The sequence below is a fragment of the Trichomonas vaginalis genome, chromosome V (assembly GCF_026262505.1).
Source record: "Trichomonas vaginalis G3 chromosome V, whole genome shotgun sequence".
Classification (NCBI taxonomy): Eukaryota; Parabasalia; order Trichomonadida; family Trichomonadidae; genus Trichomonas; species Trichomonas vaginalis.
Window position 1 is genome coordinate 22,928,748 of NC_067207.1, and position 13,278 is coordinate 22,942,025.

General features: G+C 34.1%; 5 protein-coding genes across 5 annotated transcripts, besides 2 other annotated features; 4 read left to right on the plus strand and 1 right to left on the minus strand.

The window, feature by feature from the left end:
* Positions 1 to 5,104: part of a mobile genetic element that runs on past the window's edge.
* A 531-nt stretch (positions 5,105 to 5,635) lies between these two features.
* Positions 5,636 to 5,672: a mobile genetic element.
* A 1,239-nt stretch (positions 5,673 to 6,911) lies between these two features.
* TVAGG3_0386840 (uncharacterized protein) lies at positions 6,912 to 7,525 on the plus strand (the record flags this gene model as incomplete). Its single annotated transcript, XM_001311114.2, has 1 exon — positions 6,912 to 7,496. One exon carries the CDS (start codon positions 6,912 to 6,914, stop codon positions 7,494 to 7,496), a length of 585 nt encoding a protein of 194 aa, XP_001311115.2.
* A 350-nt stretch (positions 7,526 to 7,875) lies between these two features.
* TVAGG3_0386850 (proline-rich extensin signature family) lies at positions 7,876 to 9,148 on the plus strand (the record flags this gene model as incomplete). Its single annotated transcript, XM_001311115.1, has 1 exon — positions 8,734 to 9,120. One exon carries the CDS (start codon positions 8,734 to 8,736, stop codon positions 9,118 to 9,120), a length of 387 nt encoding a protein of 128 aa, XP_001311116.1.
* A 244-nt stretch (positions 9,149 to 9,392) lies between these two features.
* TVAGG3_0386860 (Chain D Ribosomal Protein S3) lies at positions 9,393 to 10,209 on the minus strand (the record flags this gene model as incomplete). Its single annotated transcript, XM_001311116.2, has 1 exon — positions 9,536 to 10,186. The coding sequence occupies one exon, from the start codon at positions 10,184 to 10,186 to the stop codon at positions 9,536 to 9,538; it is 651 nt and encodes a 216-aa protein (XP_001311117.1).
* A 479-nt stretch (positions 10,210 to 10,688) lies between these two features.
* Positions 10,689 to 11,821, plus strand: TVAGG3_0386870 (uncharacterized protein; the record flags this gene model as incomplete). The annotated part of the gene is made up of 1 exon (XM_001311117.2): positions 10,710 to 11,705. The coding sequence occupies one exon, from the start codon at positions 10,710 to 10,712 to the stop codon at positions 11,703 to 11,705; it is 996 nt and encodes a 331-aa protein (XP_001311118.1).
* Positions 11,822 to 11,995: 174 nt separating this feature from the next.
* On the plus strand, positions 11,996 to 13,206 carry TVAGG3_0386880 (uncharacterized protein; the record flags this gene model as incomplete). Its single annotated transcript, XM_001311118.1, has 1 exon — positions 12,568 to 13,155. One exon carries the CDS (start codon positions 12,568 to 12,570, stop codon positions 13,153 to 13,155), a length of 588 nt encoding a protein of 195 aa, XP_001311119.1.
* Between the last annotated feature and the right edge of the window lie 72 nt (positions 13,207 to 13,278).

Below are 13,278 nucleotides of genomic sequence, written 5' to 3' on the forward strand. Positions count from 1 at the left end.
ACTCCTGCTAATGCGCCAAATAAACCCATTTCTTATGGGTTAAAAAATGACGAATCCAAACAAGGACCCCTATGTTTCTAAGGCAACAAAGAAAGCACTCATGATAAAATCTTTTAGTTCAACACCAAATGCTTGGTTTATGGATATCTTGGAAAACATTCCGAGGTATAGAGAAGATGGACCTCCATACTGGCTAATATTTGTCGGTCAAAACACAAGATACTGTGAAGCCATACCATTATGGTCCAAAAATATTTTAGATGTGAAAACTGCTTTGACAATATTCGTTGACAAATACCATCCAACAAAACTGACATCTGACTGTGAAAGTTCTTTCAAATCAGATGATGTAAAAACTATCTGCGTTCAAAAAATGTAAACCAATATTTCATTGTCGACCAAAACCATTCTGCTTTGTTGTCATTGACGGTTGTATAAAAATGTTAAGAGACTTAAACCAACCACAAGGTGGTGAAGCAAATGAAATGTCATATGACGACAAGTTAGACACTTCTCCATGGCAAAGATGAGACAAGTTTTAAATATTTACAATAGCCGTAAACAAAAAGGTTTGGGAAACCACTCCCCGAAGAAATGAAAACAACCCTGACTTAGAGAAAGACTATATATTTAATAATTTAGTCAAAGAGACAAACAAGAAGAATGCCGGGCTTCAAACTTCAGAAGGTGACAAAAGTAAAAATAGAAATACCTAAACGCGACCCATATGAAAATACTATTGACTATGACAACAATGGAACCCGACAGGTACTCACATTCGTGTTCGTAAAAATAGAGAAGAAAGTATACAAGAGAATATTATGAAGTTTTTAGGCAAACATGGCAAAATGTACACACTGCAAGCAGAAGATAAAACTACTATTGTCAGACCTCGTTTCAAACTTGTCAAAGTTCAAGGTGGTATACTTTCAAAGACAGTTCCTAACAAATATAAGAAACTCCTGACGAATATGCTAAAGAAGTTGAAAATGACGAACTAAGCATTTCTATACCATGCGTAAACTGTCATGTAAGGTGGCATGTAGTCTTTACTTTGTCCCGTTGTTTGCGTATATCCTGAACGCGATGTGTATGGTTTCCATCTCCTGAGTGTTACCCCAGAGAAACAATTTATAGCAAACTGAACGTTGTCTTTAACATCATATCCTTTACCTTTTTTCATTGCCGACCAATCCCAAAAATTATGCTTATGCCAACCTGCTTGAGATGTACTTAAATCTATGTAGTGACTATGTGCAGGTAAATTTTCACCTGAAATCGTTTTACTTCCACCTGTTTCCTTTAAGAGTTTGCACAATACAAAAAACCTGTCGACTATTTGAGTCCAAGTTCCAAAACCCAGAACTGTTTCTGGTCTGGTAGAGTTCAATTGACGTATAAATAGAGCCTATAGGATATAATGTTTGAAGTATTTCTGTCTTTATGTTTTGAAGCTCTGTTTTGTCTGCTTTCTTGTCATATAAATCTTGAGCAGTGAATTTAATATTATACATCCTTCATGACATAAAACATCTTTACATCTAATGTTTTCATCGTCGTTATGTCGTCATCCGATGTTAAACCTTGTGGAAAGTTAGGAGGTTTACAATATATTGCATCCCACCAGTTTCTTCAACCGTTCCTTCAATACTTTCTATAGCAACAGTTGTAAAACTTGTATGTGTATGGTTCTTATTTGCTTTCTTCTCTAACTCATCGTTAACATAAGTTTTATCTGCTTTAAGGTCTAAAACATCCTGAAACCCATCCTGTATCGGCTTTAACTTTAAAAGTCTTCGATGTCCATTCATGGTACCAGTCAACCCTTTCTTTCATTTCGTTATCTTTTTCATCCACATATTCCTTATCCGCTTTCTTCTCTAACTTACTAGCCACATATTCCTTATCTGCTTTCTTTTCAAGGCTAACGTTTAAGTCTGTTATTTCAGATATAGAATGTATATGATCTTTTTAGAATATTCGTTTTCAGCTCTTGTCACTTCACTTGACATTTTATTGTCAACATATGTTTTGTCTGCTAGTTCAGGATGAGTATGTTCTTTTGTTGCATAAGCATTGTTAGCTCTTTCTTCTTCTTTTGCTATTGCATCGTCTACATATTTCTTTGTCAGCTTTGTTGTCAACATCTGCTTTCAAAAGAAGTTCATTTATAGGTTTTCGTTTAAAGTTCCTTTTGTTGGATTTATACAGACAGTATTTTCTTCTTGTCTTGAAATAGAAACTCATCTGTCATTGGGTTTAATGTCAGTTTTAAGTTTTCCTTCTTTCAATGACTCAGATATCTTAGAATAGTTTGAAAAGTTTGTTGTGTTCTTATTTAGAGCTTGCATAATGAGTTTGTCGGTTGTGTTGTATTTCTCTCATAGACGCTGTTTCATTTGACATTTTTATTCTAGATAAAATATGCTTCCAATAGAAAAAAGAAAATTCAAGAGTTGCTACACTAAACCATTAGATGAACTTTTTACTAATGTCGGTCAAAAGTTTGAGACAGAGACCGTAAAGCATGAAGGCTATCGTTTTGACTACCCATTAAGATGGCTAAGAGACCCATCTGTCACAAAAGCTATTGGCTTTCGTAGAATGAAGTTTGTGTCTGTAGAAGATAAAAGTTTTCCATTTATTGTAAGGTTTCATATAGATTATATATCTGAAGGGAAACGAAAATGTGGGAAGAAATTGAGCTAATACAAGTTGACCTTTCATCTTCTCTACAGACTGCGTTAAAAAATATAGAAGATAAAATAAATTCATGTTATGCAAAATATTGCTGATGAATATGCAAATACCGAGAGCACACTTTATGTGAGAATTGTATATGACAAACAAAATTCACAAGTGTCATTTCAAATCTACGAAGACAATCCAAAGAAAGACGAACAAATATATACAGAATTCACTGCAATGTCATGGTATTATTTGCAAAGAATGTTAAATCAGAAAGTCGAACTTCCTTTAGCAAATATTTACAGTCGATATGCAAGAGATGAACCATATTTATTTAAAGATGTTTTCGACCAGCTGCTATTATTGTTCATGCTTCATTTTCTGGCGCCCAAAACTCTTTCTTATGCTTGGCAAATGACTTTTACGAAAAACCTACAAAGTTATACGAACCACCAAGTGGAAGTATTTCAGACTTTCAAGTATGGTTTACTACAGATGAAGAAAAAGAATAATTCCATTATACCATGCGTTTTACTTAGAACTTAGTTTCATATACAACTACTATCGAACGGTAAAAATATAATTTTTTAATACGGTTGAGGTGTTGGATTTGGTTGCCAACTAGACTGTGGTGCAGGTTCAGGCTGTTGTATAACAGGAGCTTGTTCTTCTGGTTCAGGGTCTTTAGGTATAATACCAACAAACTGACCTACTCTTTTACCAATATTTTTGACTCCGTTCCAAATTCCTCTTCCTACGGTTTTTATTCCATTCCATATACCTCTTCCAACATTTCGAAAGAAGTTTCCTATCTTACTGAAGAACCCATTTTACTATATGTAAAAATCTAATGTCCGCCTAGTCTCTTACGTTTCCTGTTGAGTTCCATAGCATTCTTTAACTGGAGCTCATACATTCTGTTTCTCTCTGGTAGAAAACATATTCTGGGTCAACTCCTGTTTCGCGTCATCTGCATAAAGTTGTTTATATCCCACTTCAGGGTTTGTATAAAACTCTTTCCATCTCATATTTGCATACCATGGTGGCAAACCTAACGCAGCGTCATTTGACATGGCAGTTTGCATTTGTACATCTGTTGGCACTTGACCATAGTTTGCCATTGCAGTTTGTATTCTAACTTCATTTGGAATATTCTCTGGGTTTGGTTGTCCAGGTTGCTGTGCATTCGCTAAGTTCTGTGCGTCCATTTAATATTAGATAAAAATATCTCTTACGAGTACATATACTGGACATTTGCAGGCATTGGTTCATCTTCATATTCTCTGTACTTTTCTGCCACGTCAAAGAAATAAATGACACAATGGAAAAAACCTAAAACAAGTAGTCCGATTTCAAACCACATTTACTTACTAATAAAATTTCTTTATTGTGACACTTTCTCCAGTTTATAGGTCCTCTCTCATATTCTATCTTGTCATATATAAACTCATAGTCATGTATGTCCTCTAACCATCTCATAACGGTTTCCAAACCACTTTTATCGGATGTAAAGTAAAAGCATGGATGGTTATGTATAACGTCTAAAGTTTCTAAAGAGTCTCTCAAAGTCCAGTCTACTTGGTATTGAAAATCCCATGTGTTATAGAACGGCGGGTCCACTATAAAGAAAACATTTTCCTTGTCTTTATATTTTTCATACAACTCTGTCCAATGACATCTCACAAACTCTATACCCTCAATATATTTTTCTATGTCCTCTTTGAAAACATTTGTATAGTTAAGATATAAAACTTTTGACATAAGTGTTTCAATGTCATGAACTCTTATAGCACCACTATATAATAGTCTAGCAGATATACTATTCCAGTCTATATATTCTGCTTTTTTCAAAACCTCTCTCACAATATTTTTCTTATCTAATGGTATACGTTCCATCTTACCTATCTGAATCTTTTCTTTTAACTCTTTCAATATATTGTTTGTGTCTGGTATATGTTTGAGACGGTCCATATAGTTGTCGAAGTCATTGCATATAATCTTTGAGTCTGGAAATATTATATGGCACAAATGGGATATATAGAAACTTCCACCGAACAAATCTACAAATGTTAGACCATTCGGTAGTTTCTTAAGTTCTCTCAATATAATATCTTTACATCTACTCTTATTTCCAAAGAACGGTAACGGTGGTTTTGTAAAATTCATTTATATATAATAATAAAAATGTTTTTCCCTGAAAAGTGACAGAAAAGTGACAAAACATGAAAACATATATAATTTGTGAAAAGCGACACATTATATAATGTTTTCGACCCAGAAGAAGGCTTCTTCCCAGAAGCAATGGAGGAAGAAGAAGAGTCCTCCGAATAAAAACTTCATTTATACTAAACATCAACATCAGGGCTAGAAGGCACGAAGTGCCTGGAAGCCCCACTACCTTTTTTTTTTTTTTTTTAATAGAATTTATATACTATTCATCTATTAGTAAACACTACCGTATATTATTTTTTAAGCTATCTTATTTTTTGAACTTTTATTCAAATCTTTGGTCGCAAGAAGAATTGCATGATAAATAAAAACATTTAATCAAAGTCAATTTTATTTTTCATATTCAAATGGACTGAGTGTTAACATTTAACATTTTTTGCTAATTGTCGTCAAAAATTAGGCGTAAAGCAAAAATTGATATTTCATATGGTTTTATGATAGATAAGCATTATATTCCCACTCATTATATTCGTAAATTTTGAGGTTTATCCTTCGCTTTTAAGATCATTGAATTTGATTTTTATATAAAATAGTTATATATTAGAAAATAATATGAGTTTATGTGATATTATTTTTCAGAAGATTTCATTCTATATGCCTATGAAAAGTACTCTCAAAACTAACTTTTTCCTAATTATAATTAAATCTAGAATATTGTATTATGCTTAGTATTATTTCATTTTTCTCATTCAATTTAGAATTTACAAATGTCAAAAAATTGAGAGCTGTCACTTTTGATGAATTTCTGTTTATTACAATAGAACCCTCTTGCTATTGTGTCAAAATTGCGAAACCGATAGCAAAAATATCTCGCAATATCAAAATTGAGATATTGAGTAAATTATGCATTATAGAGATTAAAAATCTGATTTGTGAAAACATCTCATCAGTTTCTAGCTAATTCAAAAATCTTTACTATCTTATTCGATTAAAATGAAAAGGGAATAGTTTCATTATGCTTTAAATGACAGCCTTATAATATAATCATAGTTTTCGCTCAATATGCAGCATTTTTTTTTCGAAATCTATGGTCAATATCCTAAATACTGATTGCTTTGCATTCATATCTCTTACATTTTCTATACCCACATCACTATTCATTGCTATTCCTATCTTTTTCATTTTTGTTTGTTTCTCATAATTTCTCAAAAAACATGATAACTTGATATTTGTAAATATCATACTTTATAACGTAAATAAGAACTTGACCTATTAAGAAAAGCAGTAATGAAAAGAAAATCTGAAATTCATAAAAATTACAAGTTTCTGATGACAATTAGCTTAATTAAACCAGGTACAAGATTATATAATTGTATTTTCTATCCAATTATCCATATAATATCTTATCCAGAAAAAATAACTTGATCAATACCAAATGATTTTTTAACTAGTAAATAAAGTATTTTCTTTACACACACATTGTATATCATAGTTTTTTTTTTGGTTTCGCAAAACATCCAAAAACAAATATGCTATAAAAGTGACAATTTTAGCAAAACGAAACCCTTATTTCATTTTTTAAATATTGGCTATCTGCATTGATATATTCAGTTAGATTTGAATATTCATGACGATGAAATTTGAATTAAAATGCAGATCACTTTACAATTCAAAAATTATTGAAAAATGCATATTTACATATGGTGATTATATTTTTTTCATAAATTAAGCTTGAATTAACCCTCAAATTATTTTTCAATCAAACATGCTCAAAATGCTACTTTTAATATTTACTATATCTTGTGAATTCCAAACTGTTGGCAAAAAGCATGGCAAATTACGGTTTATTTTAATATTGAAGTTTGGAAAGTTATTGTCTATCTAATATTACGCTAATATATCAAATAACTCATTCTTTTGAATGTTAATACAAAATTTCTGAGGATCAAAGATTTGTAAATTGAATTTAAAAAATCAACACGAATACCATCTGATTATGATCTTTAAATTTTTGCAAAATTGATTTATAACTCAAGAATTTTTCTCCAAAATTAATGCTGTTAGCTGTTTTCAACGTCGGAGTTTGGGCTGAATCTTCCATTCAGGAACCCGAACCTGAGGCCAATGGTCTCTTCGGCTCATCAAAAACAACCACATCTGATGATCCAATGGCCATGCTTTCAACAACAAAGCATTGCTCTGTTTCAAATTACAACGTAAAAGATCCAACTGATGCAGCTTATTCAATCTATGCCGAAACAGGTCTTGACTATAACCAAATTAAAAACTTCCTCACAAGATCCAAATTTTCATCTGGCTCAAAGACTCTTCTTTCTAAATTCGCAATGAGCCCAGGAACATCATTCGATACTCGCTTTTCAACTTACAATGGCGCCGTCCTCTATTCTGTTAAAACAGGAGATAGAAGATTCGCAATCAAAGTTGGCAAGGTTAATTGTCAGACATTCCTTAGAGCCACAAGTACAACAACCACTAAGAAGAGAACCTGGTTCGTCTTCAGATCTACATCTTCTCACAAGAATGCCCGCGCTCTTAAGGCTTGGGAGCTTGATGCACTCTGCAAGCACGCATTAGCTAAGGTTGCCCCTGAAATGGAGACCTATAAGAATTTTAAGTAAAGAGTTATCCTTAATTTTATCAACGATTAAACAATAATTTCACATTTTTATCTTAAACCATAGCATGAAATCACTTTTCTTCTATTCCCTGACATTATATATAGATTGTGAGGAATATCGATAAAATTTCACTATTAACTACAGATATATCTTAGATTAATACTATCGATTATATACTTGTATGATTTCTGATTGCATAACTGAGAACCAACAAACTCAAGGCAAAATTTATTTTGCGAATAAAAAATCATCTTGATTAATTTAAATTTTTCACCAAAAATATAACTTTGCTTTTAAAAACTAACTATTATCCCAATTAAAATCAAAAAGAAGATCCGAACCTTTTTTTTGTTTTACAAAAAGTGGCAAGGCCAAAAAAGACAAGATGAGTGACTCTTCAAGTTCGCAAGACGAACCTGAGAATATTCAGCCGCCGGTCGAGGACCAACAAAATGATGAGCCTCCACCAGCTGTTACAGCTCCACCACCTCAGCAACAAAAGTCTCCTGAAAAAAAGGTTCAGTATTATATGAGAGGTGGCCAACAATTTCAGGAGAATAATATTGTACCTGTGCATACTGTTTTCTTTTTCAGTATTCCGTACAAGATTGACCAAGCTGAGTTTAAAAAATTTGTTGAGAAATTTGGTGAAGTACAAAATATATATGAAAAGCGTGAGAATGGCAACTATTTTGTGACATATTATGATCTTAGGTCAGCAATCGCCGCAGTTGAACAAGATAGAAACGAAACGTTAAACGATAGAGTAGTAAGAATGAATTATGCGTATAAGGCTAGAAAACAACGTAAGGATCCTCTTTGTGCTACGGTGAGTGTACATTTACAATCAACTTCAGGAGTAACTGAAGCTGAAGTCCGAAGCGCTTTCTCAACCTTCGGAGATATTCTGACTATACGTAAGGATTCAGATAATGTTTATGTGGTTAAGTTCTATGATTTAAGGTCTCCTACGAAAGCCGTCGAATGCAAGGATCCGATTATTTTAGGCGGACAGCCTTGCAAGGTCGAATTAAAGCTAGGAGAAGACGACGGCCTCGAACAGGAAGAACCCGAACCCCAAAGAAACCAAAGACGTTCTGATTCTCACGACAGAGACAACAGACGTGGCCACGACAGAGATAACAGAGGCAGAAGAAACGACCATAACAATAATCATTACAATCAACCTCCTCCACCACCTCAATACGGCCAATATCCTCAATATCCTTATCCATACATGCCTCCTTACAACCAGCCACCTCCATACGGATATCCTCCTTACCCATATCCTCAGCCACAAGCTTACGGACAGCAGCCACCACCTCCACCTCAGGGATACGGCCAACAACCACCACAAAACCACTACGGAGCACCTCCTGCTTATCCACCACCAGCATACGGACAACCACCTCCACCACCTCCTCCTCAGGGATACGGACAGCAGCCTCCTCCTTCATACATGCCACCTCCACAGGCAGTTCCACCTGCTCCACAGCCACAGCAGCAAACTCCTCCACCTCCTCCACCAGCACCACCACAGCCAGCAGCTCCTCAGCCACCGAGTGAGCCAACTTCAAATAGAAGAACTCTCCAAGAACTCCAAATGCTTTTATCTGGAAAATAAATTCTGTTATCTTTTATTTAGTTTTTCTCATTTAAATATACTCATCATATTTTATAAATTTTCATATGCTTATGATGTAACACTCATTTTAATAATTTTTTTAAAATAATTACATTAATAGACACATTAAACAAAGACATCAACAAAATATATCACGTTCATTCCCTTATGATTAGGATCGCTAATGGTCAATAAAAATATAAAAACAATATTCAAAAATTAATAGATGAAAGACATTATAACGTAAGGAAATTTCATTTTAGTGAGGTAAAGTAATAATACACAATCCAATAAATGACATAAGCTATATCAATAATTGAAAAATAAGAAATAACTTAAAAAAAGGAAAGAAATTGCTATTAAAATGAGTAATTCTAATTACCCATGCTATAATTTAATCCAATCTTAAATATTCTTAATCCTTAGCCTCATGAACCTTGATAACATCTGGCTGAGACTCCTTTGGACCAGAAATGCCAGATGGGTCCTGAGCGAGCATAATAAGAACACGGATACCAATTGTAGCTTGCTTCATTGGGATGTGGCCGACAGCCTGTGTAACAAATTGCTTTGTAACATCACCAGACTTGACCATGTAGCCTTCTTTATACTTGGATGTGGAAGCACGAGCACCACGGAGCTTACCAGAGATAGCGACTTCGCAACCACGAGCGCCAGCATCCATAACAAAGCGGATGATGGAGTAGGCAGCACGACGGGCTGGGATACGAGCGATAAGCTTGTAGCGGAGGGACTCGAGCTGATTGAGGGCGGAGAGACCCTTGCGCTGGATACGATCGATGAAGATCTCGAGGGAGTCTTCCTTAAGACGCCAGCGCTTCTGGATCATCATACGGACTTCCTGGAGACGGCGGCCATGGTTGTCAACGAATTCCTTTGTGTTGGCAGCCTTGATGATGATCTCTGTGCGTGTTGGTGTTTGGCGAACTTCGCAGCCACCATAACCTTCCTTTGTGAGCTCACGTGTGAGGAGTTCGTTGAGTTCAGCATAGAAGAGGCCTGTTTCGATAATGCGGCGGACCTTTGTGCAGCGTTGAGCCTTCATAAGTGGAAAAGGCCATGTCAAACCGCTCTTCGTAATTTTGTAAAACCATAAATTGAAATAAGTCTAAAAATGGATGACGAGATCTATGCTTGTAATGAAGCTATTAAAAATAAATAAAGAAAATATAAAATTGCACTTCTGCACATTCAATAAGAGAGTTTGTGAACATGTATTGATCAACATCCTTCTCCTTCTTTATGCAGAGGATGATACGAGCCAGATCTGCTCTTATAGATTTTCCCCAAAATAAGGTATGATCATAATTTTCTTTTCTTCTCAAAATTCTAAATCTCTTCTCAAAAAGTCATAAATTCCAGATCAAAAATCTTAACTGACATATTGAGAATGCAATATTGAGACGCTTTAGTAAAATTCATGGTTGAAAAATTTGACAAGATCTGAAAAAATAAAGTATAGTATTGCTTTGCATAATCTATATATTAGAAATTTCCAAAAATCTATGAGAAAAATATCAACGATTAAATCAATTTTAAAAGGTTACAATCAGTTAAATCACAAAGAAATGGGAAAAGAGATACAAGGAGAAGAACCTGTTACTCCAGGGCCAGGATATTACACTATTAAAAGTGATTTTGGGTCTGGCCCCAAGTACACACTTTCTCCAAAGTCTTCATCAACATATCTATTAGGAATTGATAGTCAAAATTCTCATGAAAATGATCAACCAAGTCCAGGATTTTACTATGTCCCTCCGCCGTTTGCTACTCCTAATTTCAAAATCAATTATCCACAAAAGAACAGTTCAACACCATCACCAAGAAAAGTGAAACCATCATATTCTACCAGTATTCAAGGCCCTGGACAGTTTAACATTCCAGTTTTACCCAATATGCCTACACCTCCTTCTTATACTATCAGCCCAAGGCCTAAGAAGGAAAGTTGGATGTTAACTGTTGATACCCCATCTCCTCTTGACTATTCTCCACGCTTTGACTCACCAGGACCAAAATATACAATTCGAAATGGATCATTGGACGAAAATTCTCGATTACCTGTTAGCTCACCTGGTCCAGCTGACTATCTTCATCGACCAAAAGATACAAAGTATGCATATATTCACGGAACTTCTTACGAACCAAAGACAACCTTGACGCCTGGTCCAGGAAAATACAATATTGAGACTGTTTTCGCAAAAGGTGCTCGCCAATGTGCAATTCGTCCACTTGTTCGCAGATCAACAGAAACAATTAACTGTGCTCCTTATTATAATCCAAAAGATACTGAATTCACTAAAATTAAGGGTCTCACAATACCAAAATCTGCTCGTCCTGAGAAGAGTTATCATACCGCATCTCCAGGACCTGCTGCTTATTCTCCAACAACATTTAAAAGGATAACTGGACATAAACTTCCTCCTAGACCGACAAAGGAGCAACTTGAAAAGGAAGCAGAGAAACAGCGTAAGAAAGCACTTGAATCTTCTCCAGGTCCTGCTTCTTACAATATTATGTGGACAGCAATAGATAAGAACTCCCCTGCATTTGAATTTTACGGATAAATGATATATATCCAGAAGTATATAGCTCTAAGTTGAATTAAATACTTCTGAATACGCCATTATTAGTCATAGCTTATTATTATAACTTAAATTGTTATTTATCTTTCTAAAATGTTCATTTTGCGTTAATTAATGTTGTTTATAATCCAATTTTCCTCAATATTTTGCAATTTGATTAAATTTTTTCGCTATTTTGTAAATTTACGTAGGAATTCATTGGCACAAGATATTTCTATTGGATTTAATACCAACTAGTTTTAGAGTTTGTCATAATTTTACTTTGTTTTCTCTATTTTTATACTTCTCTTTATCCAAAGTTCTCGATTACAAATTCTATTCATTTGAAGAGTTCGCTGGGCAAGGAGAAATCACGTTTGAAAATGATTTACCTCCGAAATCTAAGTATGCATTTGTTCATGTTTATTCATCCGATGATTTAGTGCATCACAAGATGATCAATGCTCAAGTTATAGGATATCAACTCAAAAAATACAACAGTACTATTGATAGAGTATTAATAATTCCTAATAATTTCAGATTATCAGTTATCGATATCAACATCCTTAAATCAGTATATACACATATTATTTACAGACCATTTATTCATTGGCCATGTAAAGGACCCGAAAAGACATCAACAGAAAAACAATTTTACTTTACACTAAATATTTGGACGCTAAATTATACAAAACTCCTTTATATAGGAGGATACACGATATTTAGAAACAATCCTTCAAAGATTTTCGATTACAGACCACCAGCTGCAGCACCAGAGTATCAAACATGGACTTTTGGTGAATATGGACCTACACAGAATACAGACTTTTTATTAATAGAACCATCTATGGATACATTTAATAAAATGATCCATTACGGATGTATTTACACCTCATCTCGCGTGAATTTTACAAAATCAATCAATACAGCTTATGGCCCATTTGAAAATGGTCTAATTATCAAGTTCTTTAGAGGAAATATTACGACACTTCAATGGTGGTGGAATTATGAAATTCCAGGCCATCATATCTTCCTTGCCCACAGAATTAATAGATATTTAGATCCACAAGTAGTTTCTATCAGAATTCCTGAAGCACATTCTCCATGGATTGATAAATCTTCCACTTCTTCTTTGATGTGGATTAATGAAGCGACAGAACTATATAATTCCATTGGAGAAAAACTTCCAACAGCATCATTAGATATAATTAATGCGAAGAAGCTTGATATTCCTGTACAAAAGACCAAGAAAAAACCATTTTTCTTAAAACTATTTAAAGATGATCCAAATGTTCAACCATCTCGCTTTTACCTTGAATTTCATGAGATAACAGATCAACAGTTCTATCTTCAGTGCGTATTGATAATATTATCTTCAATTGGATTTGTTGCTTACGCATTAACTGCTTCTAATAGGAGGCAGCCATGGCCAATCTTTTCTCTTAGCTTTTGAATTAATATATTATTGTTTTGTTTGAATTTAATAAAGATTTATAGAGTTTGATTATTAATGCTTTTTTTATGCGTCTTCACATATATAAAATCCATACAATAAAGCCAGAAAATAGTTTCTTGT